We start from the raw sequence: 27,981 nt of genomic DNA on the forward strand, positions 1-27,981 counted from the left end.
TGATTGTAAATGATTAACGATGGCAGAGAGGGAGCTCCCTTTTGTTGCTTCCCGGTGACTATTTTGCTCCTTTTGTCTTCCCCCAATGGACACAAGAATTAAGACTAAAACACGCCATTGTGGGCCGTGAAAGGGGGTCGCGGGGTCAGGCCGCCGCACAATGAGGACGATTTAGGCGTTGGACTTCGTTCTCCGACCCTTAAACCACGGGGGCTGCATTCCAGAAGGTTCCGTCTCCACTGCTGCGGAAATAAGGGTGATCCCCGAATCATAACCCCGAATCGTAACCCCGCAAGGTAATGAGGTACCACAGCGCATCTCACAGCCATCTCATCTCATCTTATCTCACAGAAAAAGGTAATTCAGCCCATCGTGTCTGTCTTTGAAAGGCGTGTGGAGTAAGGAAACTTGCTCAACATTGTAATCGTTTACACACCCGACCTTGTCTCGGGTCACGGTGGGCACAGTAAGTTATTCCACTGTGTAGTGAGATACCCACCTCCCAACAAGCCAACAAGCTCCCCACTGGAAGGACGCTTTCCATATTACATTGATCTCACAAAATATATAGTTTCCTTACTCCACTTGGCTCTGTATACCCAGCAGTAAGCAGGAAACCCAGTTGTTAGCTGATTGCTTTTCCGGGGGTAATAATCCCTTCAAAAAATAATAATAATATGGTCACTTCAATCCACGACTGTTTGTGGGACGCTGCTGTGCACAATTGGCTGCCAAGTTTCACCCACAAAATATAGTGTCTTCTGTGAAGCACTTTTGAGATGTTTCGAAGACGTGATAAGGCGCTATATTAAATGCAAGGATTATTATCATTTAGTTATAAGAGGAAGTGGCTGTCTAGAGTGCCTGGGTTGAGCCATTACTGTCTCTGGGCCAGTTCCTTAGTTGCCCTGAATCTGTTTTCCATGGTCTCTGAGCCAAGCCTTACACAGGAAAACAGCTCGAGGTAGGAGGCCCCATTTCCCTGGTGTAGAGCACCTCTACCTTTCTAACAGGTACTCTGCACTCGCCTCCTATCCGTGTCTCATTCCCTCACAACCGCTGCCAGCGAGGTTATCATTGCCTGAAATCCCATCTCCACGGTTTCACCGTAGACTAGACTGCCCGCCAGTCAAACTGTGCTGCAGTTACTAAAGCCTTCTCCCTCCCAGCTACGTACACAGATTAATGAGAAACCAACTAATTTATTCAACAACAACTTGCATTTATATAGCGCCCCCTCTCGCAGGGTAGTGTCCCAGAGCGCAAAATGTCCTTCCCGGGAAGATAGAACTGCTGAGACCTTCCCGGGAAGATAGAACTGTTGGGATTTGCGTTAGTGCCTTTCAGAGAGAAATGAACGGCTGAAAGGGGCTTCACATAGCCAGCGAGGATGGTGACCAAAGCCACGGTCACAGAGGTGCTTTTAAAGATGGTTTTGATGTCGGGGAGAGAAGCAAAAGGCAAAGACCTCGAGTCTGAAGTCTGATATCGGTGGGCGGGCCTTCAGCCTCTCTGCCCCCACCCTCTGGAACTCCATCCCACAGTCCCCCTCGCTTGCCTCCTTCAAGACCCGTCTCAAGTCTCAAGACCCTCCTCTTCGACCGAGCCTTTGGTCACCCTCCTACACTTACCCTCCCTTCCCTCCACCCCTCCTGAACCCAACCACCAGCTCTGGTGTGGATCCCTGACTGTCCATCTTGAGACGTCCTTCTGACGTGAAAGGCGCTGTGTAAATGTAATTTGTTGTTTTTGTTGTTGATAGTGGGTGCCAAAAAGTGGGTGAAAGAAGAACATCCTGTGGGAGATGGTAGAGGAGGAGGAGGGGTGAGATTGATCGAGATCTCCAGACAAGGATCCTGTTATTGATGTGCTTGGGGAAGAGTGAGGGGGTGGGGGGGAGTGGAAGCACTTGGGAGCCTTGCAAGACGGGGAGGGTGGATGCTAAGTGCTCTGTGACACTACCCTTCGTGAGGGGCACTATATGAAATCCAAGTTGTTGTTGCTAAATTCCAACCTCGCTTAAAAAAGGCACCATTCACTCGATCTCTGGGGGGGTGGGGAGGGCACAGCTCTTCGGGAGAATGAACGAGCAACCCTCCTTGAGGCTGTGATCAGCCTCCTCCATTTTGGTTTGTAACTTCTTAAATCCACAAACTCTGGGCCCCGTTGCCATGGCCCCTTCAATGTAGGTGACAGCCCTGTCGTCCGGACTTCTTTGAAAGATAGGGGGAGTCGGAAGAGATAGGGGTGGGGGAGGGGGGTGGGATGGGGGGGAAGAAAACGGCCAAGCCAGTCTAGATGCACCTCTCCTTGCGGTATTCTCCCTTCCCTCCCACCTCCCCCCCTGGCTCCGTTAGTAACACACCCTCCCTCGCTGAACAATGGAAGGAATGAAGGTCACAACCGTATGAAAAATTATACCATGTTTCTTCTCATTCACTATCTGTGTGGCTGAGATAACAAGGGTCACACACACACTACACACACACACTGAACAATGAGCATTGATCCAGGACCTGGTTGCTTAGAGCTCTCGTTGCACTCGCTCTGTCTGCTTCTCAGGCAAACACAGATGTCAGTGGGAATCCTTTCAAACGGGGGAGGGGGCGGGGGGGGGGGAGGGGAGAAAAGCGTGAAGACGCGAAAAGCTATATCAAATGCAAGGATGATTGGTTATTATTATTGGGGAGGGAGTGGTATATTCATGCATTCCATTGATGTCAGGGGCAGGCAACTCTGTTGGTCCATCGCCATGTAGAAACCCTTAACAGGGTGCAATGTGATTTTATTTCACTACACAGACCTTGGGATTGGGATCCACTGACTGGCACATAAAAGGACGGGCCAGACTTAAAGGGGAAGGAAATGATGCAGGACAATCACACCTCTACATCTCTCTCAACCCTCCCCGCCACAGGATTAAACCTTGTGGACAGGTGCCTAACCTCATATAACCTCCTTCCTTCCTCCAAACTCCCTTTTCTTTTCGAATAGCACCACCTGAACAGGCGCGGACCGAGAGCCAGGTTTAATGTCTGCACAGTTGACCTGAGTTCTAAGTCCTGACACGTGGGGCTGGAATCCAATCCTTCTCACTCACTCAAAGGCGAGAGTGCAAGCAACTGAGCCAGGCCGACACCCAGCGAATAAAACACAACGCCTTGTGCCCTTCCTCTCCCCATTGAAAGGCCGTCCCCAGGTAAACACAACAGAGGGATTACTGATGCCACCATATTATTTGGGTGGGTGGTGGGGGGGGGGGTGTGTAAAAAGAGTTTGAGAATGCCGAAAGTGGTGGGGCAGATAAGGCCGGGGTTAGTTAAACATTCACACAGCGCTTTCCGCTCCTCACGCGGTGACTGGACTGTTCCAAGTGGCCTCCATCCAGCCTGTCACACTGGGGGATAATTGCTTCCTGACCACTGGTTGCTGCATCAACACCAGGCAAAGTGCACAGAGGATTGGCTTCTGAACGGCGCACTTGCTCGGAGCAGAAATGACTGTTTCAATTACTGGCACCGAGGCACTCATCCTGTCTCTCTGTCTCTCCCACTCCCAAAGGAAAACCGGTTTGGGATGTCCCTTCTGGGGCACATCCCTGTTTCCAGGGCCGTTGCGGTTTGATGGTTTATTGAGCAGGTAGCAACATGCCCCAACGCTCAACAGGTTACAAATAACCCAAATATCGTTTCTGGATAGTAATACCCTTGTGAAGGAACTCTTCAATGATAATAATCCTCGTCATTCTGATGAAAGGTCATCGACCTGAAACTTTAACTCGTTTTCCTCTCTCCATGGATGCTGCCTGACCTGCTGCGGGTTCCCAGCTGCTTCTGCTATTATTTAGAATAATCCCTTGCCTTCGATACAGAGCCTCATCACGTTTTCGAGGCTTCTCAAAGCGCTTCACGGGATACATTGTAAAGTGAATTGGACTTGTGTATTTTGTGGGCGAAACGCGGCAGCCAATTGTGCGCAGCAGCGTCCCCACAAAAAGTCTTTAATTTAATTCTCTTTAATGCGACAATTTCAAACTCCTTGACATATGGGGGGGGGGGGGAGTGGGGAGGGGTCTCAAAATAGCATCCACTAGGTGGACCCCCTCCCCTCCCAGCAACTTGTCAACTTGACTTCTTTGGCAAATTGTAGCTAAATTATTAGTTGTGTCTAACACTTATTGCCCTGCGAGGGTGAACGGAAAACCTTTTTCCAATCAATTGGTCCCAGGCCGAGCGATAGAGAGAGGGTGTGTGGGGGGGGGGGGGGGGAGAGGGGGGGAGAGAGAGAAAAAGAGGGAGAGAGAGAGAGAGAGAGGAAAGAGGTGAAAAGTGGCAGAAGTTTTATCCGAACTCTTTGAAAAGAAACAGATTTCAAAAAAACCTGGATGGATAAGATAATCAGAGCTAAATGAATGAATTTCAGGCTTGGGGGTTGAAGGCTGCTGTGATCAGGGTCGGGCTGACAGCTGAAGTAGCCATTCTTAGAAGATGTGCAAGCCTTTAGACTGAGGCTCAGACACTCACCTCATCTACATATAAAAGGAATAGCCAAACACCAGCCCTGGGGGCCACATGCAGATGCCACCAACAGTGACGTCTCCATAGATTCCTGCAGTATCCAACGCTCTCAACAATGGAGAGAATGGTCACACATAGTCTAGCGCTGGGCTGCTCGCCTCCCCCCTCCACTCCCCTCCCTTCTCACCCTGCCCCGGCCCCCTCAACATGTAATAAATAATCCTTGCATTTTGATATAGAGCTTTATCACGTCTTCGAGACGCCTCAAAGCGCTTCACAGAATGTACCGTGAAGCGATTTGACTGTATATTTGTGGGTGAAAGACGGCAGCCAATTGCGCACAGCAGTCCCACAAACAGTCGTGGGTTGAGTAACCAAATTATTATTTTATTTCTTGAGAGATTATTATCAGTTGTGCGGAGTAAGGAAACTTGCCCAAGGTTATGCGCTGCCGAGAATCGAACCCAGGTCTCTCGCTTGCGAGGCGAAGGCTCTAATCACTGAGCTGCAGAACTCCAGACAAACTCACTCCTGATCCTAGTCCTGAACCCAGATTCCCTATTCCTTGCACAGAACTCCCAATCCAGACAGAACCAATAATTCTGGACCACACGATTCCGCTTACACGTTTCCTGGCAGAATTGCAATCTGAAGTTTTTTTAAAAAAAAAATCCGTAGAGTTTTACTTTAGAGAAAAGTCGCAGTCACAGGGTTTTTGTTTTTGGACAGCCGGGTGTCTGACACACTCGGAAACCCATCACTATGCTTAACCATAGTCCGCCCACATAATATACAGTCAATTGACTTTACAGTATATTCTGTGTAGCGCTTTGAGACATCTCGAAGACGTCAAATGCAAGGATTATTATTATTATTATTAAGAGTCTCCAAACCAAGCTGAGAATTCACAGGATTTACTGTACAGTGTAGTGACTGTGTATTTTGGCGACCACGGCAATTTCCACTCAGCTAAGACGTATGCAAAATCCTGCCTGATCCCTCTCCAGTTTTAAGACAATGTCTTGAACCTAAGACCAAGAGGCTTTTCGGGCCTCAAGAGCAAAGATTTATCAGTTGATTTTTCTCTTCCCCAAATGTAAGTCACCAATGCCATCTGCGCTGACACAGGGGAACAGAGGACAGACAATAATAATAATAATACTTGCATTTGACACAGCGCTTTATCACAACGTTGAGACATCTCAAAGCGCTTCACCATATACTGTAAAATGAATTGACTATATTTAAACGCGGCAGCCAATTGCCCACGGCAGGACCTCACAAACAGTCGTGGATTGAGTGACCTAATTATTATTTTAGTTATTTTTGGGAGGGATTATTATCCCCGGAAAGCAATCCACCAATCGACTAACAACCGGGTTCCTAATTACTGCTAGGTAAACAGAGGCATGTGCGAGCACATGTGTGGAGCAAGGAAACCTGCCTAAGGTTTCATCCCTGACCCGCCTGGGAATCGAACCAGGATCCTCTTGAGAGACTGGGACCTTCCTGTAAGTTTCTGCTGTTCATTGAACAAACCTGGGTGGGGGGGGGGTAGTTGGGGAGATAGCATTGATTCTGCAACACTACAACACAAAATAAAATTTGTGTAGTGCCTTTCACATCGGGAAGACTTCCCAAGGTGCTACATTCCCTACATTGCTGTCGATGCAGGGAAATGTCAATCAATCAATCACTCAATCACTCAATGTCAAGCCCCACTCATCAAGTTGGGTGACAGGCAGAGAGCCAGTGATAATCTGAACGAAACCCTGTGCCTGCAAATGAACAGCCACACTCACTTATCAGGTAGCCACTTAAGAGAAATCTAATTGAATCAGCCTCAGGTTCATCCCGTCCCACTGAACCGCGAGTGTAACCACGCTGAGAGGCTGAGCCATCGAAAAAGCTCCACCTCCTGTCAGCGAGTTCAGCGATCACAGGTCAGATGAAATGCAGGTGCAAGATAAGGCTCTCATTCCATTACTGAGTCCAGGCCGCCTTAGGCACACTTAGTGTTCACCTTACTCGGGGATGGGAAGGTGGGAAACAAGGGGGGGATTTGGCTTCCTTCAGCGATAATAGCTCGTAAACACCGTCAAACTGTATCAAGGAGCAGAATTCAACTCGTCTCGAGCTTGCTGATTGAAGCCTGGAAGTGAGACTCATTCCATTACCGGCCATTAAGGGCTCATTCACAAATCAAGGCTAGGTATGGAGTCCGGTGGCTCAGCGGTTAGACCACTCGCCTCTCAAGCGAGACATAGTGAATTCAATTCCCAGGGAGGCAGGGTGAAGAGTTGTGAAAGTTTCCTTACTCCGCACACGCCTATGTTTATCTAGCAGCAAGTAGGAACCCAGGTATTAGTCGATTGCAGATTGTTTTGCAAAGGGTAATAACCCCTTCAAAAAACCTAATAATAATAAATCGGTCACTTCAATCCACGACTGTTTGTGAGACGCTGCTGTGTGCAATTGGCTGCCGCGTTTCGCCCACAAAACATGCAGCTAATTCACTTTACAGTATATCCTGTGAAGCGCTTTGCGACGTCTCGAAGACGTGATGAGGCGCTATATCGAATGCAAGGATTATTATTATTAATATATTTAAGCGTTTGCCTTTCACAAGTGACCACACTGTCTCGGTGCTCGCTCTCCTGACCCACGGTCTCAGAGGCGGACTGTAGCTCCGTAATAGTTTTCATTGCCACCGGCCTGTGAAAACCAACAAAGAAGACTGTGTCTCTTTAAGCTTCTCTTTGCTCCCAGCCCCCAACCCTGGGTTTCTATGGCACCAAAGCAGCAGTGTTTGTTCTGCCCGAGCAGTGCCTGAAAGCAGAGCTGTTGCCAGTTACCAGATATACCTGAAACAATGTGCTGCTTGCTAGCGAGTCTTTTCATATCCTCCTGAAATCTCCTCCCTCCATCCCTCCCTCCCTTGGAAACTGTGCGTTAGCCTTGGAGGGCAAGCGTATCCCTGCCCAAAGGATCTCTGGAATTTCCGATCGATGACTTCTTCAAACAATAATAATTCTGGCATTGAATTATCATGGCTTCGGGACGACTAAAATGCTGTTTGTGGGACGCTGTCGTGCGCGATTGGCTGCTGCGCTTCGCCCGCAACTTACGCAGTCAATTCACTTTACAGTGTATTCGGTGAAGCGCTTTGAGACGGCGCAAAGATGTTCTATCAAGTGCAAGGCTTATTATTGTTGTTAATGCAGCACTAAGCAGTGGTCGGTGCACGGACAGGTCTGTGGGGAGTTAGCTCATCTCAGCTGATGAATCGCCATGGCCTGGTCGATCTCCCTGGGGTGTGTATGGGTTGGGCACTGGGGGACATATTGACCAACATCTCAGGGCATCCTGCCCCACTCTCCGCTGTGGAGTGGGAGAGGCGGAGGAGTCAGTACTGTGGGAATCATAACAACAATCCTGCCCTCCGAAAAGCCTGGAGGACGTCCCAAAGCGCTTCACAGGATTTACTGTCAAGTGTGGAATGAGTTTATTTGTAGGAAACCCGGGAGCACGATGGCACCCAGCAACATCCCACCAACAGCTATGGAGTGAGTGATAACCTTCATTTGACGATTTCTTAACCCCGGCTCCGTCAGGGGTTGCCAATGGAGGGTCCCTTGTGGAGGAGAGAATTTTCCTCCGGAATTTTGTTTCCGCCCGGACCCACACGGCAATTTCCGGAAGCTCTCCCCGTTGGCAGCTCTGCTCCGCACTAAACGCTGTTTGAAATGGCCGCTCTTCTGCCTCCCCCCACCTACCACTGACCCCCTCACACGGGCTGTTTCATCCCTCGGCATACAATCACGGCACAGTATCTCGCCAAACCCCCTTCCTTCCCATGGCAACGCCCGAGCCCTTAAAATGCCAACTCACTCAAAGCCTTTCACATGCAGCACAGCCGTGAATCACTGTGTCACTGTTTGTAAACTCCAGGACCGCATTAGCATCTGAAAGGGACGACTGTTCGAGCCTTTTTCCCCCCCCTGAGTTCTTTCATACCCGTATTATATTTTCTCAAGTCTCCAATCCCTCTGGGTGCCTCATCCGAACAGCACATCTGTCTTTTCTCTCTTTCCCCCCCCCCTTCCCCACACCCGCCTCTCTCCTTCTCAACCCATTCATACCCACTGCACTAGGCTTGGCTTTGCCTTTCTCTCTGCCTCAAGCAGCACTTTTGTACAATGTACGAGCTGGCGTGTGTGCCCTCTGGTAGCAGCTATCGAGCTCCCTTCCAACACCAGCTCATGCCCACATCCGTGCAGTTAACAGTGGGTTCAATACTTTTAAGATAATTGGCAAAGGAACCAAAGAGGAGAAATGTGTTCACCCGGAGAGAGTTGTTACGGTCTGGAATGTACTGCCTGAAAGCAGATTCGATTATCGCTTTCAAAAGGGAATTGGATAGGTACTTGAAAAGGAAAAAACGTACCGAGCTATGGGGTAAGAGCGGGGGGAGTGGGACTAGTTGGTAGCCAGCGCAGGCATGATGGACCGAATGGCCTCCTTCTGTGCGGTAGGATTTTATTATTCTATAAATACTACAAATTAACCTCGCATCCACTAAGACTGCAAAATAAAAGCTAAATAAAACTGGAATCCTCCAAGCTCAAGGCTGAACATCCTAAAGCTGGGGGAGAAACTTGCTTTGCACTGCCCGATCTCTGTGTGTGTGTGTGTGTGTATATGTTCACTAACGGATGGCAATTTCACTTTGTTCTGCTTACAAAAACACGCCAAAGCTTACGTTTCTCTTTTAAAAAAGTTCACCCACAACCATAGTCAATTCTTTTTACAGAGTATCCTGTGAAGTGCTTTGAGACGTCTCAAACACATGATAAGGCGTTATATCAAATACGAGGGTTATTACTGCTAATTGGGATTGCCTGCAATGAGAGCATGCGCTTAAATGTTCCACGTGAAATCTTGCAGAGACGTGTGGCATTTCTGAGCTCAGTGTCTCGTCTGCCAATCGCCGCACACTCAAGCCTCTCTTCAACACAGTCTGGGACTCCTCTTAGCAGCTGACACTTGGGCAGGCAGCAGTCACTTTGTGGTTTGTGTGTGTGTGTAGTGTATTTCTATTCTTTTCCTCTCCCTCGCACCACCCTACCTCTCCAACCTACTTCCCCCCCCCGCCCACTCTACCACCCACTGCCTTCGCTTGGCTGGCTCCGGCCCCCTATTTGTCCGTCTCCCCCTCCGCTCCACCATCGGTGTCTGCGCCTCCAGCCACTACGTCCCAAAACTCTGGAACGCTCTACCTCGATCCCTCCACTTTGTCCCCTCCCTCGTTTCAAATCCTGCCTAAAGACCTTCCTTTTTGATCATGCTACGCTCACTTCCCCTCTCCCCTCCTTCTCCCCCTGGCTCGGGCTCAGATTCCACCTCTGTGACGTGAGAGAAGAGTGCTATATAAATGCAGGTTGTTGTTACCTCCTGCCCCCCCCCCCCCCACCACCCCCGCCCACCAGCCCCCCCCGTTAAATTACAGTTCAACGCTCCTCTGGGCAGTGGACAGGCGTTTGTTTGAACCCAGCCCTCTCCAGACAACTGTGCCTCTAGGATTGTCTTTGTGAAACTCTCCTTAAAGGGAGCCTAAGGCAACTCACACAGTGTCCTCTTCCTGCCTGCCTTATGGGGAACACATTCAAATCCAGGGGCTGCAAACATACACACCACACACACGCCACACCCGCACAGCGGAGATTGACTCACCTCACACTGAGTAGAACTGAGGGTGTGGTAGCAACACAGAAATTCAAGAACAACTTTCTCCTGGAGCCCTCCCGCCCGAGACAATGCAAACCACAAAGCCCCCGGCCCCACCAACACTTGTAGTTTTCTACAAGTTTTCTAGTTTTCTACTCCAGACACAACAACATCAACAAGTCACGTCACGCAGGGTAGCGTCCCGGAGCGCTTGACAGTGGCGGAGAATGACTCCAAGCCGGGGGGAGGTGACCCTAGACAAATATCTATTCACCTCCGTCTTGAAAATGTGAGTGGAATCCGAAACAGGCTGAAAGGAGTCTGATCTGGATTGATCCAATGGCTTGGATATCCAGCGTCCAATATCCAACAGTTGGCGGAACGTGGATGAGCTCTGGGGTTGTTTTTGTTGCTGAACCATATTTGCCCCGGTGAGTTTCATGCTGAGGATGAGGTCACTTTGAGTTTCAACCACAATTCCCACTGCTCAGTGAGTCACAATCACATATAATGCTGGGGAAGGGCTCGCTGCTGGCAGTTGAGGAGATAAGGTGAACAATGAAACTGCGGTGGGCAATGCCAAAATCATCATTTCACTGAGAAACCTCTACACTGTACTACTCAAACAACAACAACAACAACACAATTACATTTATAGAGCGCCTTTTCAAGTCAGGAGGACTTCCCAAAGCGCTGAACAGTCAGGTGTCGGGGCTTGAGCATAGGGGAGGGATGATGGTCAGCAGGTCAGAGAGGTGGGAGAGGGCAAGGCCATGGATTGCCTTAAAGACGAGGACGAGGATCTTGAACTCAATCCTCTGGGGGATGGGGAGCCAGTGGAGTTGGGCGAGGTTCGGGAGTGATGGGGTCACGAGCTACTTTTATCTGGAACATGGCTAGTGAATACAGCACATAGTTGGCATCTCTGCTTTGAAATAATTGTGGGGACAATTCACTCAGGCCCATTATTCAACACTCTTCCATCACCTACTGTCGATCCCACATACCCTCTGCCTCGCCCCTTCCCTTGCCTCCTTCAAGACCCGTCTCAAAACCCCCCCTCTTTGACCGCACCTTCGGTCACCCTCCCTGCCCTCCACCACTCCTGATCCCAACCCTCAGCTCGGGTGTGGATCCAGCAACTTGGGACATCCTCTCGACAACAACAACAAAATTACAATTACATAGGGAGGACGTCCCAAAATGTGAAAGGCGCTGTGAAAATGCCACTTGTTGTTACTGACTCACTAATGCTTAACACGTGTGATGGCGTTAGGTAATCTGAGAATTTAAAAGGGTACATTTTAAACGACCTGTTTTAAACTTCTGAGCCGTATAATAATAATAATCCATGACTGTTTGTGGGACACTGCGGTGGGCAATTGGCTGCCAGGTTTCTCTACACTGACAGTATAATAATAATAATCCTTGCATTTGATATAGCGCTTTTCACATCTTCTGGACGTCTCAAAGCGCTTCACAGAATAGACTGTAAAGTGAATTGACTGTATATTTGTGGGCGAAAGTATATCCTGTGAAGCGCTTTGAGACGTCTCGAAGACGTGATAAGGCGCTACATCAAAGGCTAGGATTATTAATAATAATAATGTGCATTATTAATATTAAGCTGAGCACTCTCCCTGCAATGTCCAGTCCCAGATCAAGGGAGAGCGACAGAGATTTTAGTCTCTTCAGCTCACCGACCTCATACCCAACTACAACTCCTCTCTGTAACAGATCCCGTTCGTCGCAAGGCCGAAAGGAAGATTTTCCAAGTTTCATCTTACAACTACATGTAAGTAACACGAGAAAAACGCTTTTAAAAACATTCTGACAAAGTCGCCCATTGTAAAGGTCCCACAAAGAGACAAAGAAGTCAACTGTGTACAGTCTCTTCTTAGCTGCTCTCCTGCCTCGAGCCACAAATCCGTAGAATCAGGGGCAGCCGCGATTAGATAAGACTGACGGCGCACAATTAAACAGAACGGTAACCTCTGGCAACAAGTGTTAGAGCAACAGTACCCCTTACTCACCACCTCGCCAAACCGCACTCGATTACAGCTGATCCATTTCCAGGGATTTATTGGTTCATGTACAGATAATAATAATTTGGTCACCTCAATCCACGACTGTTTGTGTGTGGAAAGCTGCCGCATTTTCGCCCACAAAATATACGGCCAATTCACTTTACAGTATATTCTGTGACGACGTCTCTCAAAGACGTGATAAGGCGCTATATCAAATGCAAGGATTATTATTATAAATCCCATTCCATCATTGTACAATCCCATTGGCTTGGCTCTCGGTTTGTAGCACTGGGCTATTGGATGTGGGATCAAACCCTATGTTGGGACTTGAGCTGAAAGTCCAAGCAGACACCCCAGTAGTGTACTGGGGTGGGGGTTGGGCGGGCGGTGGGGGGACCCTGAATTATCATTGATGTCCCCTTTGGCATAAAACCAAGGTCCCATTTATATATTCTGTGAAGCACTCTGGAATGTCGCAAAGTCTCGACAATGGGATAAGGTGCTTTATCAAATGAAGGAATATGATTAAAACTTTATTAGAATTTGACGGATTCTGGATGCTGTGAAACGCTAATAATCCTTGCATTTGATATAGAGTCTTATCACAACTTCGAGATGTCTCAAAGCGCTTCACAGACTATACTGTAAAGTGAATTGACTGGATATTTTGCGTCCTACAAACAACTCTGGATTGAGTGAACGGATTATTATTTGTTTATTTTGAAGGGATTATTTCCCCCTGGAAAAGCGATTCGCCAATCGACTAACAACCGGATTCCTACTTACTGCTCGGTAAACAGAGGCGCGCGCGCGTGTGTGTGTGTGGAGTAAGGAAACTTGACCAAGTTTCGCCCTGTCCGGGCGGGAATTGAACTCAGGTCCTCTCGCTTGCAAGTCAAGTATTCTAACCACTGCCCTTGGGAACTCCACTGTATAAAGGCAATGATGGAATTTCTACCCCCAATGATTTTAAGCCTAAGACCATTGGAATTTCAGGCCTCACAGATTGTCTACACAAAGCTCCCCACCTCAGCCATCAATAAGGGGATGAGATGTAAGCAGCACTGGTTCATCAAAGGCCGGGTTATTTGCGAGCTTGTTACAGTGAGGGGGGGGGCTGGTGCGTACAGCAAGTCTTACAGCAATAAATAAATCCCGCTGAGTGCCAAAGGTCAGTGCTGGGATTTAAAGAGTTGACATTCCAGGATCTTGGAACAGAGGAATGCACAGCCACACACCGCAGCTGGTCAGTCTCAAAGCCCAAGTGTAAAAATAATTAAAAACACCTCCCTTTCTCTAAGGCTCACGACTATACCACTCTCTCTTTCTGTCTCTCTCTCTCTCTCTCTCCTCCACCCTCTCTCTCTCTCTCTCGGTCACTCTAACGCGCTCTCTTCCTGGCTCTCTCCATTCACACTCTCTCTCAGTCTCTCCCACACACTCTCTCTTGGTCGCTCTCACCCTCTCGCTGTCTGTCACTCTCCCACCATTCTCTCTCTCTCTCTCCTACCACTCAACTGATTTCTCCACCAAATACCTCGCCAGTTCCCTCTTGAATTTGCGAACACAACCTATGTCCACTGCCTCCCTTTCTCACGCACTCACCACTCTGTGTAAACCATTTGTAAAACCAGAAGGAGTGACAGGATTATTAATTATTATGTAGTCAACCACTTTTAAACACGGCTAGCACAAGAGGAATAATAAAGCCCATTCTCGTTCCAGTTAGCTCCACACCCACACGCTGCGTTAATAACAGCACATTAAATCAACCACACACACCAGACACAATCTCCTCCCCTTGTAAGAAGCAGGTTATGAGGAGCAGGAATAGAGATAGCAACGGTTCAGAACCCTGGTGACACCCTCTCTAGAGATGTCAAGACTGACAACAACCTGCATTTACACAGCGCCCTTCACGTGGGGTAGCCTTTCAGAACGCTCAACAGTGGCGGAGCCTGATGGCCAGCTGGGGAGGGAGGAGGTTACCGTAAGCACGATTGAGGACCAAGATCTTCCGTTGTGATCTAAAAAGAGGGGCGGGAGAGAGTGACAAGAGTTTCGGGGCATAGTGGCTGAAAGCGCGGCTGTCGACGGTGGAGCGGAGGGGACGAGGGACAAGCAGGAGGGAGGCCGGAGACAGCCGAGCGGAGGCGGCGGCGGGGAGCGGAGTGGGGTAGAAAGCAGGTCAGGAGGTTAGGGAGGTGCCAGCACAAAGGGGGGCGAAAAGAAAGAGAGGAATCAGTTTAAAGTTTCAGGTGTGTTTGTGTTAAATGGCTGGAGGCTGCCAATGATCTGGAGGCAATAGGTCATTCGGCCAGTCATTCAGACCAGCTCAGGTGAATTTCTCAAATGTTCCCCATTCAATTCACTGGACTCCCTGAAGCAGAGGATCGAGGGGAGGGAGGAGAGAGGCCAATCTGCTATGTGCGGTCGATCACACCTAGCCCTGAAGGCAGTGATAAAATCAGATCTGTAGCACATCAGGCTGAGGGAATAAACAAACACCTAGTCAGTCGGTCAGAACTGTGCTCGATTCTGCAGAAAAACACATCGTTCCCACCAACAGCTCTGCACAATATTGGGCAATATCCTGTGTCTGTTTATAACCCAGGCTCTCAGAGTGGATTTGCATAACCATTTACAAAAGCTTGTACAAATGATATGCCTTGATATCTCTCTGTTCCTTATTACGCACGGGATTGCTTGCACATCAAAAACAGCCCGTGAATCACAAACCAGGCGTTGCTCATCCCATTCCTTAACCCTTCAAAGACTTCTTTTCTTTTCCAGTTAGTCCTACTGTACACTACTGCAATCTTACAGGAGCAGAGGAACAGGAGGAGGCCATTCAGCCCCTTGAGCCTGTTCTGCCATTCTTCTAGATCGTGGCTGATCTGTAGTACCTCAACTCCATTTACCCGCCTTTGCCCATATCCCTTGATATCCTGGCTATCAAACCTAACAGACATCCATAACACTGCCCCGTGGCGCACTCGAGCTTAAAAACAATTATTCTTAAGAAAACATAGGGTGATTATTCAAATTATGCTCGCCCGACACTGAAATGGTTAAAGCTGGTCATTCCACCCACAAAATATACAGTCAATTCACTTTACAGTGTATCTTGTGTTGCACTTTGAGACGCCTGGAAGAAGTGATAAGACACTGCATCAAATGCAAGGATTGTTATTATATTTCTGAATTATATCTCCTCCATCCCTCCTTCTCCCTCCCCCTCTGTCTCCCTCCCGATCTCTTGCTCTCCTCTTTCTCTCTCTCTCTCGTCCTCCTCCTGCTTGTGTAAATGCCAAGTTACAACTCTCTCCTCCTCCCACCCCAAACCCGCCCCTTCGACATTGGCTTTGCCATGTGCTGTCTGTCTGATGGCCTCCGCGCTCAGGGAGCAGGCTGATGTGCTCCACACAGACTGGTTTGTCAAGGTACAGCAAACCCCAGCTCAGCAAAGCCATCAAATTTGTGAGTGTTGCACTGCTATATGGCGTGGATTCCTGACTGTCCAGCGCCTTGGGACGTCCTCTCGACGTGAAAGGCGCTGTGTGAATGTCATTTGTTGTTGTTGCTAACCCTTCTCCCAAATCCCCTCTCGCTCAATCAACAGCAACAACCTGCAGTTACACGGCACCCTTCACGCAGCGTAGCAAGCCTCGGAGCCTGAATTAAAGATTACTTTTCAAAATCTTTATTATAGGTTGAGATCCCAGGTACAGTTTGGAATCGTGCCCCTTCCTGTCTCCCTCCGCTTGTCCAGACCCGCCTGCAACCTTCGGTGATTAACTTACGAGAGCACATGGTTTACCCGGAAAGTCTAGCTTTCCGCAAAATTCCTTCTCATTCAGAAGTAAATTAGATAAGATTTTTTTAAGGAAATAATAATGGTGGGATACATACAGTGTACAAAATGTCAGCCAAGTGTCAAACGTAGCTTTAGAGGCAGAATAATAATAATAATCCTTGCATTTGATATATCGTCTTATCACGTCTTTGAGACGTCCCAAAGTGCTTCACAGGATACACTGTAAAGTGTAGTGACTGTGTGTTTTGTGGATGAAACGTGGCAGCCAATTGTGCACAGCAGTGTCCCACAAACAGTCGTAGATTGAGTGACCACATTATTATTACTATTATTTTGGAGAGAGTATTACCCCCAGAAAAGCGATCTACCAATCAAGCAACAACTGGCTTCCTACTTACTATTAGGTAAACAGAGGCGGGTGTGTGGAGCAAAGAAACTTGTCCAGCGTTTCACCCTGTCGGGAATCAAACCCATGTCTCTCGGTTGTGAGGCGAGTGCTCTAACCACTGAGCTACAGGACTCCATATAATTTGAGTTCATGACATGTCCACGCGACTGCCAGGATGGTGCAAGGTGAACGGAGCAGGAACAAGAGGAGGTGAGGGGTGGGGAGAGTGTGGATCCCAAGGCATGGCCAAAGGGACAGCAGTTTAAGAGGGTCCTGAAGGCAAGGAGAAGCAAAGGGACGTGGAGGAAGAGTTCCACATCCACAGCCCAAGCCTACACATGGAAGGGGAAGGGGAGGAGGGGGTGGGGCAGAGCGAGGAGAGGGGAAGAACGAGGAATTAGCTGAGCTTTTTGGGAACATAGGGGCCACATTCATCAGCGACTCAAAAGCATCTCAATCCACTCCGTCCTTAGCACATGCTATCAACTTAACCCCTTCCTTCACACTCGCTGTGCTCAGAAGGTATTTCATGCTCCAGGCTCCATTTAATCCACCTGCGCCACACATTCCAGCACAGCCACTGTGGATTGTGTAGGCATTCCACCTGCATCTCTCCGCTTGTTTCAAAAACTACAGCTCACACCCGTCACACAGCGTAGTGTCTCGGAGCGCTCAATATTGCCTGAGCTTGACACTGAGCTGAGGGGGGGGGGGCCGGGAACGGAGAGAGGGGAGGTGGCCGTAGGCACGGTCGAAGAGGTCACATACCCCCACCCCTCACCTCCATAACATGGTTCCCAACATTAACAAGTCCTCGGTTAACAAGCTTTGGAGAATGTCTCACACAAAATATTTTTTAGAATAATATTGTTAGGATATTATTCTGAACACGGAGACAAGACCCGAGACAATCCCCTGCTCTGGCAGTAATAATATATATAATAATTAAAAGTAGAAGTAAATGTGAAGAGAAAAGGGTTCTGTAGAACACTGTGACCTCCTCTCTAGCCACAGGTGTTGTGTACACGCACTTGGTGACATGTTATATGGTTCCAATTAGACACAGTTACAGTGGACTGTACAGTCTCCACACAGTCCACATGCACCAGAGATGGTGCAGTGCCCAAGGACACAGCTCAGTTAAACACGACCACGAACACAGGTTTAGGACATTCAGAGACTTTATGATTCCCTGGACACGAATCGGCTGAGACTATAGCAAGCGAGTGCACAGAACAACCAGCTCTTTCCCCATTTACCTCAACCCGTTTTACTGCTCAGGTGCCTGTTCATCTTCCCTACTGATGCCACTCTGTATGAGGGTGCAGTATAAATGGGACACTAAACAGGTGGATTGCGCTACAAAGCAGTCGGTATTGTGTAGGCTTTTTAAGTTTTTTTAATCACAAGCGAGGAATACCGTCGTGAATAAATGCCTTTGCATCAAACGCCATAAAAGAATTTAGTCTTCGTAGCTTTGATTGTTTCTTGGCCTGTAATCCTATCAGTCCACAGGTCGTGATTAATTGACGGATCACTCACTACTAATGGAGCAGGGCAAACCTCTTTGTCTCACAGGGAAGATGCCTTTCCCACGTTTTTTGCAAGATCTGTGTGGAGCGGAGAGCGAGTGAGTGAGCGAGTCTTTCTGTGGCGGGAAAAGTGCCCGGGTGGGGGGGGGGGGCGGGGGGAGAGATATCAATATGAGCTACTGAGAATGATATGATAGCAGCACAAACCCTTCTCTGCTTGACAAGCTGCAAAGCAGACGCGTGCACACACACACACACACACACAGACATACACACAGACAGAGACAGACACATACACACAGACAGAGACACGCGCACACAGACACACACACAGACAGACACACGCACAGAGACAAGACACACAGACGCGCACACAGACAGAGAGGTGCACACAGACAGAGACGCGCACACAGACGCAAGATTTTAATGAAAAGAGCGACTTACAGGCACGATGTGTCTCCGTGCGAGGTCTTGATGCATCGCCCATTCTGACAAAGCGGGGAGTTTTCGCGACATTGCAGCGCTGGAAGAAAGTAAAAAGATCATTTGAAAGGGATGAAAGAAAACAACAACAAAACAATTGTGTTTGTCGAGATAAATTCAAACCCGCAGGCGATTACTACGTGTTGAAAGCAATCCGATTTAAGAGGCCTTTATTTGTTGCAGTAAAAATACAGTCAATTCATTTACAGTGAGTGCATTCTTTGAAGCACTTTGAGAAAGTCTCAACAATGTTAAAAGGGGCTATATCGAATGCAAAGTTTATTATTATTTATTATTATTACGATAGGAAACAATGAGATTGTTCTTGAAAAATTTGTTTTTTGAAACAATGAAATATCCTGGTTTACGTCGGTTGGCAAAAACACGAGCAACTCATTGACAAAACTATCCCGTCAGCAAATAATTATAACAATCCTTGCACTTCATATAGCGCCTCATCACGTCTGCGAGGCATCTCAAAGCGCTTCCCAAGATTTACTGCAAAGGGTCGTGACTGTACAGTAGAACCGTCAACAAACAGCAAAGTCAAAAATATTGAGAAACCGTTTTCCCCTCTGAAATACCCAGATCTAAACACAATCATACAAAAGTTTGATGTACAAGCTGGGGAGAGGTTTAAATGATTAGGGGCATTCAGAATAAACCAGTTAAACTTTCTCCCCCTACCCCACAACAGCAGTAAACTTACTGAAACGCCCCAAACACACCAGCCTCCTCTCCCATTGTGACTAGCGATCAGACAGAGACTATAATACCCTTGCATTTGATACAGCGCCGCATCACGTCTTCAAGATGTCTCTAAGCGCTTCACAGGATACCCTGTAAAGTGTAGTGACTGTATATTTTGTGGGCAAAACGCGGCAGGCAATTGCACTCAGCAGATATACATATATACTCCAGAGAGATAGAGAGAGAGAGAGCAGCCCAGTCTCAACACATCAAGAAGTTATCTCCCCTCTGGCCACATCTGTGCGGTCGGAGAGGGAAAAATACACGTGAAATTGGATTCAGGAGAGGATCAGGTGAAGAAAAGGCGATGGAAAGGACCAGAAAAGCACACAACAACAATATAGTGCCCCCTCACGCAGGGTAGGGTCCCAGAGCGCTTGACGGTGGCAGAGCACGATGCTGAGCCGGGGGGAGACAGGGAGGAGATAAATCATAGGCACGGTCGAATAGGAAGGTAATTAGGCGGGACCTGAAGATGGGAAGGAAGGAGAGATACATACAGGCATCAATTAGGAGGGGAAGCTCATTTGTGGCAGTTTACAGTTTGCTTTCGGTCGCTGCTCCCTTCAAAGACATTCACCTCCGTGTGCAACTGACAGCTTGTGTGCTCTCCCTATCCTATCCCAGCTTCACCAGAGACGGGCTTATCTAGGTCACAGGCAGGCACGGTGAATAAACCGGACAAAATCATCCTGTCCACGACATCCAGTAATGGGAGCAAGCAGACTAGCCTACTACAGATGTACAGCGACAATGGGAACTGCATCTTTAATAATAATATTAATAACCCTCACAACTGATATACTGCATTATCACGGCATTGAGTCATTGCTTGAGTGACCGTTGTGTATGGAGGGATTATTACCCCCGGGAAAGCGATCCGCCAATCAACTAACAACCGGGTTCCTACTTACTGCCGGGTAAACAGAGGCGTGTGTGTGGAGTAAGGAAACTTGCCTAAGGTTTGGCCTTTAAGGGCTTTGGATTCAGTCACTTCTCATCTGTGTTTTTTTGCTTACTTTCAGCGTAATAAATAAACAAGTCGTTAAATAAATAAAGTGCAAATTCTTTTAAAATAAAGAATGCTTTCTGTGATGTCTGATGAGTGAGCCAAGTTTGGAATAGGTGTACAATACATTGTGCTCAATGCCCTTGAGCTAGGGAGGCAGGGAAGAAATATGAGCCGAGGTGCCATGCACACTGTGGCAGCACTTTATAATTTGGCTATAAGTTTGGCTATAAAGTAGATGATGGATGAAGATAGGCTATGCTGTGTTGCCCTCTCTCTCTCTCACCTCCCAGGTCAAATAATTCTCCGCCATTCAATGTCTAGACTCGCACATGAATGATAGCCGTCAAGCCAATAAGCCATATTCCAGCAAATAATAATAATAATTAATAATCCTTGCATTTAAGATAGGTCAACTTAATCTAAAATGAAACTCAATGTTATACTGTACTTGGAAATATAACATCAAGAGGGTGTAAAATTAGTTTCCTTACGTAAATGTGTGGGTTTTATTCTGTGGAATATGATTTTAATATAGACATGCTTGCAATGAGAAATGCATTTTCTTAATAATAATCCTGGCATTTGATACAGCGCCTTATCACGGCTTCGAGACGTCTCAAAGCGCTTCACAGGATGCACTGTAAAGTGAATTGACTGGGGATTGGGGGGGGGGGGGGTGTGAAACGTACAAATCAATGTTTTTCGGCAGAGGTGAGAAAAACGAAGTGGTGGGGGGGGGAACGGAGAGGGTGGCAAAAAAAGCACCCCCCCCCCCAAAAAAAAATCAAAGTGACAAGTGTTACTATTCCGGGAATGACGTTGAGATCACGTTGAGGCTGTATTTTTTTTAATGTTTAACCAAAGCAATTCATTAAGATTTCTCGTACATAAAAGTCCCTCAAAGAGATTGAAAGAAGAAATGTGAACGTACGAAAGTCCTTTAGGGGAGAGAGAGAGGAGAGAGAGAGAGAAAGAAGAATCCCTCAGGGCCCGCTGTTAATCATTGAAGAAACAGCCACCGACTGACTGGCTATTCATCGGACAAAAGGCTGAGTGACTAACACACAGTGAGACGCTCCACTGCTCCAGCCTGAGGGAACGCAGACTGGAAAAAACCTGGGGAAATTGGTTGGCAGTTTCACCAGTTTACATTGCTAGATCTAAGAGCCTCTTGTTGCAATAAAAATGTGGCATGTTAATGTCAGAAAGTGTGGGGGGGGAAAACACAAGAGAACGCAACTTAACATTCAGTGCAACAGAGGAGCGAGAGGAGAGGGGAATGGGTTAACGCACTGTGCCTCGGAACAGCAGCTGAGATTGAACTGAGTCCTTCATCTCGAACTGGTATGGTCTGTGGGAGACATTTAGAGACTGAGGTGCAAGGGGCTTCCTCTAAGCCCGGGGGCAAATTCGGCCACAAAATAATAATAATAATCCTTGCATTTGATATAGCGCCTTATCATGTCTTCGAGTCTCAAAGCGCTTCGCAGGATACGCCGTAAAGCGTAGCGACTATGTGTTTGGTGGGCGAAACGTGGCAGCGAATCGCGCCCAGCGATGTCCCACAAACAGTCAAGGAATGAGTGACCACATTATTATTATTTTTTNCAAAGTAAATCAAAACACACAGTCAAGTCACTTGACAGCAATAATAAATAATAATAATCCTTGCATTCGACATAGCGCTTTTCACGTCTTTTAGACGTCTCAAAGCGCTTCACAGAATACACTGCAAAATGAATTGATTGTAAATTTTGTGGGCGAAATGCAGAAGCTTTTTGAGACATCTCAACGACGTGATAAGGTGCCGTGTCAAATGCCAGCATCACGACTAGTATTATTATGAGGAGGAAAAATACAAGAGAGAGAAAAAAAAAGGTCTTTCTGTCAGCGTGCACGAGTGTTGATTTCATCCGAGCCACCGAAATAAGTTTCCGCTGATAACTAATTGATCTTCTTGGAAGCCTTTGCAAATTGCATTCAGTGTACCAATAATTGGTGGTTCTGGGGCACACAGACGCCTCATCAATGGGATCAGAAAGTTGCAAACTGCAGACACAAAGCTTGATGTTAATGGCCCTGGGGGTGGGCGGTGGAGCAGCGGAGGGCGGGGAGGGGAGGGGGGGTTTAAGGGGGAGGGGGAGTCGAGCATTCAAGGACCAAGTTCAAAAGTCAGGGTCCTCGCTGAAGGAGCAACTTCAAAACCACGTTTGAACCCACTTCCCCCGTCTGCCTGATCAAATGTTCCTCTCTCTACGGTTTGCAACTGTTCATATCCCTTGACGGGCTGGGCGATATCAGGGCAGGAACGTGGGGGGCAGAGCGGGCGCGGGAATGGGGGGGGGGTGGAAATGGAGTTACAAGTCCATCGGAATTGTAATCCCCCCCCACCACCGCCTCTGGCGTTGGCAGAACAATGGAACAATGAATCGTGCTGTGACTTACAGATGGCCAAGACTCAGGCAACCGCAAAAACTTTTATGAACCGAATCAAAACCGGGCTAATTGCGTACTCTTCCTGCCCCCAAACTGCACGTTCTCGGTCCCTCTCTCTCTCTATCTCCCTATTGAGAGAGGAAAGTATAATATGTCACATACCAATGCGAGAGAGCCGGCTGCTCGCGAGCTACCACTATAGTGGTGTGGCTTAGCACTGGTTCCCAGGGAGACAAAGATGTGAGGGATTATTTTCCCACTCGCCATCTCTCTCGCTCTCCTGGCCCTCCGTTCAAAACCTCGCCTTATATATATTTTTTCTTTTTTAAAAAAAATCAAAGAAGAGTGCTCAGATTAAAAAACTTTCAACTCATACTTTCGCCCACAAAGTATATTCCCTTCGCAATACATTCTGCGTAGAGTTGTGCGACGTCTCAAGGATGTGATAAAAGTGCTGTATCAGATGCAAGGATGATTACTATTATATTCCTCCACCATCCATCGCCCACACAAGATTTGAAGGGCAAGTTAATGTAACAAAAATAGGGGTACGGCGACGGTTTTTGATCAATGGATCAATAGCTCTGAGCAAAACGCTATAGTTTCAAAGGCTCTCAAAAGTGTGCGTGTGTGTCTGTGGGCGCGCGGAGATCATGTTAACATCATCTAAAAGATAGCTAGCCAGCTGCGGAGATCTCTCTCTTCACATTTGGTCACGGATTCAATCAAATTCCTGCACAGCTCAACACACACAAAAAAAACACCTCGGCACCTTTCCGACTAAAGGCACGATTTATCTCCATTAGACATTTTTTTTTAAAAAAAATGAGTCCACATTTGCACCGTTGGTCAAAAGTTTTTGAAAGTTTTTTAAAAAGTACCAGGCAACCCGCTCTTCCGCTAGTCGTCTAGCGAATTAGCATAAAATCTGCAGTGTTCAGTAATGAAGTACGTTAGTCACACATTAAAGAGTAATTCGCAGTCAAGACGCACAAAGTACACAGTTGCTCCACTTTACGGCAAATTCTGTAAAGCGCTTTCAGGCGTTTCGACGACATTCTAAGGTGCTATATCAAAGGCAAGGATTATTATTATTATTACTGAAGCACAAATATTTTAGAGTTATTTTCTGAAGTGCACACACTCAGCCAGAGGATCTGATGTGTGTGTGGGCAGCACTTTGTCCATCTCACAAATCGGATAAAAGCGTTCTTTTTATACAGAAAAACAGCATCAAATCTTATTCCAATTTCCAACAACTTCAAATAATGAAAACAATACTGGCAAAAAAAAACACACGCGCAAACGATGCCGCCGGTCTGATTGTAACTCTCATTTAAATACAAAGCACCAGCTTGCAAACAATACACTAACTCACTTTCCCTCCAGAGTTTTCAATCGGGAAAGGAGAAGCGAAGTGTAAAACAAGGACACAAACGACTGAGCTCATTTTTTCTCCCCCCCCCTCCACCCCGAACAAAAAAAAAGTAACTTTTGAAAAAGTTTAGAAAGACGGGAGTTGTTTGTGCACCTGTGCCTCGCAGTTTTAAGAAGAGAAACGTGCATTATGCGGTTAGCGTAGCCGGGGGGGCGGTGGGGGTGACATGCATTACTGTGTGGGTGGCAAAGCTGGTGGGGAAACAATTCAAGAAATGATATTAAAAGACTTTTCGGAAAAAAAAATTTGGAAAGACCGATCGATTGATCGATCGATCGTTCCCCGAGAGAAGCCGGCAAACAAACTCCTGGTGGCTTTTCCTGAGCGTGCCTACCTCCTCCACACGCCGCGGCCAGCAACAGCCCCCAAACCAAGCTGCACACTGTTAAATGCCCCATTGTTTCCAGGCGCAAAAGTCTCTTCTAACTCCTTTGCTTTGCCGGATTAACTTATACATCCAATGCCAAGGTGCAGCCAGGAAAGTCCAGTCCAGCTTGTCATGGGGAAAGAGGAGACGGTTGAAGTCGTTCTGTAATTCTATGTAAAATATCTTAAGGTGCTGCAAGATCCTCAGCCCAGACCTCCCCCAAACTTTCCCCAAACTCCACTCAAACTTCACAACTTTTTCAGTCCACGGGCAACTTGAGCCGCCTCACACCAGCCGGCCCATATCCCTCCACGCCACCAACTTTCTTAAGCATTGCCTCAAACTCCTTGCGTTGTGGAAACAGCATCAATCAGCCCCCACCCCCCTCCCCACCAAATACAACCTGTTTGATATCTCATGTCCACCACACTTTTTTCACCCCCCACCCCCCCCCCACCCCCATCCTGAAATTTGTTAGCACTACTTTCTTCTTAAAGGGAGGTTTTCAAGGAAATTAAACACTTCGGGGTTCAATTTTGATTATTCCAATTTAATTGCTAATTGAAATGCATACGTGCACGCAAATAACCAAGCAAATCCGCGTCTTGTAATGTGAACTTTTTTAAGTTAGGTCAACGTGATCCAAAACAATACCTAATGTCAGACTGTACTTGGAAATATAACATCAGGAAGGTGTACAATTACTTTCCTTACATAAATGTGCGGACTTTAATCTGTGGATTATGATTTTAATGTAGACATTTTTTTAAAATAAGAATCCTTGCTTTTGATATACAGAGCCTCATCGGGTCGCTCAGACGTCTCAAAGAGGCTTCACAGCATATACTGTAAAATGAATCGACTATATTTTGTGGGAGAAGCTGATTGGGTACTATCCGTGATGGGGGGAAACGGTATCGGTATTGTAGGATTTTAAGTTTCGAAGAAGTTTTCGGTGACTTTAAGAGAGTGTTGCTTTAAGCCTTAAATGGGCTCCTGCGGAGGTATTTATTTTGGAGCCTGGGAACGGGAGTGAAAAGACAATAAATCACTGCTAAATGGGAGCTGCAGTTTGTAATAGGAACATGGCTGTGCTCCTCTGTGTCCGACACACACTGGCTCATGTCACAGCAGTGCGCTTCACCAGGACTGGGGAGCGTTCACTAAGGGGGGGGGAGAGAAACAGAAAGTCAGAAAGGAAGAAAGAGAAAACGGCAAAGATACCACAGAAGAATGACTGGGGAAAGAACGGTGGGGGTGGGGGGGAAATGTTAATAATAATCCTTGCACTTGATATGGCACCTTATTACGTCTTCCAGACGCCACAAAGTGCTTCACAGAATATATGAAAATATGTAAAGCGAATTGACTGTGTGTTTTGTGGACCGGATGCGGCAGCCAATTGCGCACAGCAGTGCCCACGGACAGTCGTGGATTGAGTGACCACATTACTGTTTCTTTTCAAAACTCCGCGAAGGGATTATTACTTCTGGAAAAACAATCTGCCAATCAACTGACAAGCGGGTTCCTACTTACTGCTTGGCAAACAGAGGCATATTTGCGGAGTAAGGAAACTTGCCTAACGTTTTGCCCTGCCCAGGAATCGAACCCGGGGTCCTCTCGCATGCGAGACGAGCGCCATAAACACTGATCATAGAATTATACAACACAGAAGGAGGCCATTCGGCCCATCGTGTCTGTGCCGGCTCTTTGAAAAGAGCTGTCCAAATCAATCCCACTCCCCCCCCGCTCTCTCCCTCCCCATAACCCTGCAAACTTGTCCTCCCCAAACAATTATCTATTTGGGGATCTATTTGGAGACGAGATGGAACCATTTCACTTTTAATGATAATTTAATAATAATCCCTCCAAAAAAACAAAACAATAATAAATTGGTCATTTTCAATCCAAGACTGTTTGTGGGACATTGCTTTGCGCAATTGGCTGCCGCGTTCGCCCACAAATATACAGTCCTATACAGTTAGTATACACTTTACAGTATATTCTGTGAAGCGCTTTGGGACGTCTAGAGACGTGAAAAGCGCTATATCAAATGCAAGGATTATTATTATTATTATTATTTTTCAGAGCAAGGGAATAACCGGGGAATATTCTGATTATTCCTTGCCCTGAAAAAATAGAATATTCTGCAGGAAAATGTTTTATTGGCTCATAGTGATTTAACATTTATTGTAGGAAAAAAAACATTCTGAACATCTCACTAAACACAGATCACTGGCTTTGCAGATAAAATTCACTTTGTCGCTGTGCGCAAATTGGCTGCCGCACTGGCCTATAAATATAGTCATTGCACACTTCACAGTAAAATTCTTTGACACAGACGTCCTGTCACTTAACCTCGAAAGACGCAAACTGACCTGGTGGAAAAGGCCAACGTCTGGTGGGGCAGAGGGTATGGGAACCTCACTGACAGCCCCCAAAATTCCACATCCGTGCTTACAGTCACCTCCCCCGGCTCGGTCAGGCCCCACCACTGTTAAGCGCTCCGAGACCTTGCCCTGAACGAAGGGCGCTATATAAATGCAAGTTGCTGTTGTCGTTCTCCATCTCTATACCATCACAACACTAAATTTGCTCACAGTGAACAACAGCAACAACACATTACATTTACGCAGTGCCATTCACGTCAGGAGGATGTCCCGAGGCATTGGAATCGGGGCTGGAGGGCAGGGAAGGTAGGGGTAGGAGGGTGACTGAAGGTGCGGTCGAAGAGAAGAGTCTTGAGATGTGCCTTGAAGTGGGTAAGGGTGGGGCGAGGCGAAGGGACTGAGGGATGGAGTTCCAAAGGGTGGGGGCAGAGAAGCTGAAGGTCTAGATACAGTAGTAATAATCCTTGCATTTGATATAGCGCTTTATCATGCGTCGAGACGTCTCAAAGCACTTCATTTCACCCACAAAATACATAGTCAATTCACTTTATAGTATATTCTCTGAAGCGCTTTGAGACGTTTCAACGACGTGATGAGGCACTATATCAAATGCAAGGATTATTATTATTATATCCACCCCACAGTCCCTTCGCCCCGGCCCCTCCCTTGCCTCCTCCAAGGCCCGTCTCAGTAATGTAACAGTCATATTATTATAAGAAAAAGCTCAGGGTCACTGAAAGGGTTAAGAAGGAGTATTTTATTTATTGCTGTATAGAAGTTTGATTCACCTTTGATGTCTTGGCAAGCTTCCAGCAGCATTGCATGCTGTTGTGAAGGCCACTCCCTATTAGGTAATGTACCAAAGTCACGTCCTCCACAACCTGTCACATCACCCCGTCAGTCTAATTGCACCTGTGTGAAATCTCAGCGTTGCCAAATGTCTGTGTTTCTTTGCAAAGAGAGTGCAACCTGTTTCAGGGGAGGGCGTGCTACTTGTGTTTTTCTGAGCCATAATTGAACCGTGGTGGAGTGGGCAGGCCCGGGCAAGGATCTGGGAGAATCAGTGTGGGGAGTTCTAGCTCCGTGTTCCACTGTAC

The 27,981-nt window shown here is 47.3% G+C and overlaps 1 protein-coding gene across 1 annotated transcript in view; it reads right to left on the reverse strand.

The window, feature by feature from the left end:
* The window catches only part of notch3 (notch receptor 3), a 60,123-nt gene extending 35,311 nt beyond the window's left edge, over window positions 1-24,812 (reverse strand). Inside the window, exons 1-2 of the mRNA XM_042344657.1 lie at window positions 24,462-24,812; window positions 18,453-18,531 (exon numbers count right to left, since the gene is read on the reverse strand). Coding sequence (XP_042200591.1) covers window positions 18,453-18,531; window positions 24,462-24,525 — 143 coding nt within the window. The 5' untranslated portion in view covers window positions 24,526-24,812. The remainder of the gene's footprint in view (window positions 1-18,452; window positions 18,532-24,461) is intronic.
* Window positions 24,813-27,981: the final 3,169 nt, after the last annotated feature.

The sequence above is a fragment of the Callorhinchus milii genome, unplaced genomic scaffold (genome assembly GCF_018977255.1).
Source record: "Callorhinchus milii isolate IMCB2004 unplaced genomic scaffold, IMCB_Cmil_1.0 Scaffold29, whole genome shotgun sequence".
In the NCBI taxonomy this organism is placed as follows: domain Eukaryota; kingdom Metazoa; phylum Chordata; class Chondrichthyes; order Chimaeriformes; family Callorhinchidae; genus Callorhinchus; species Callorhinchus milii.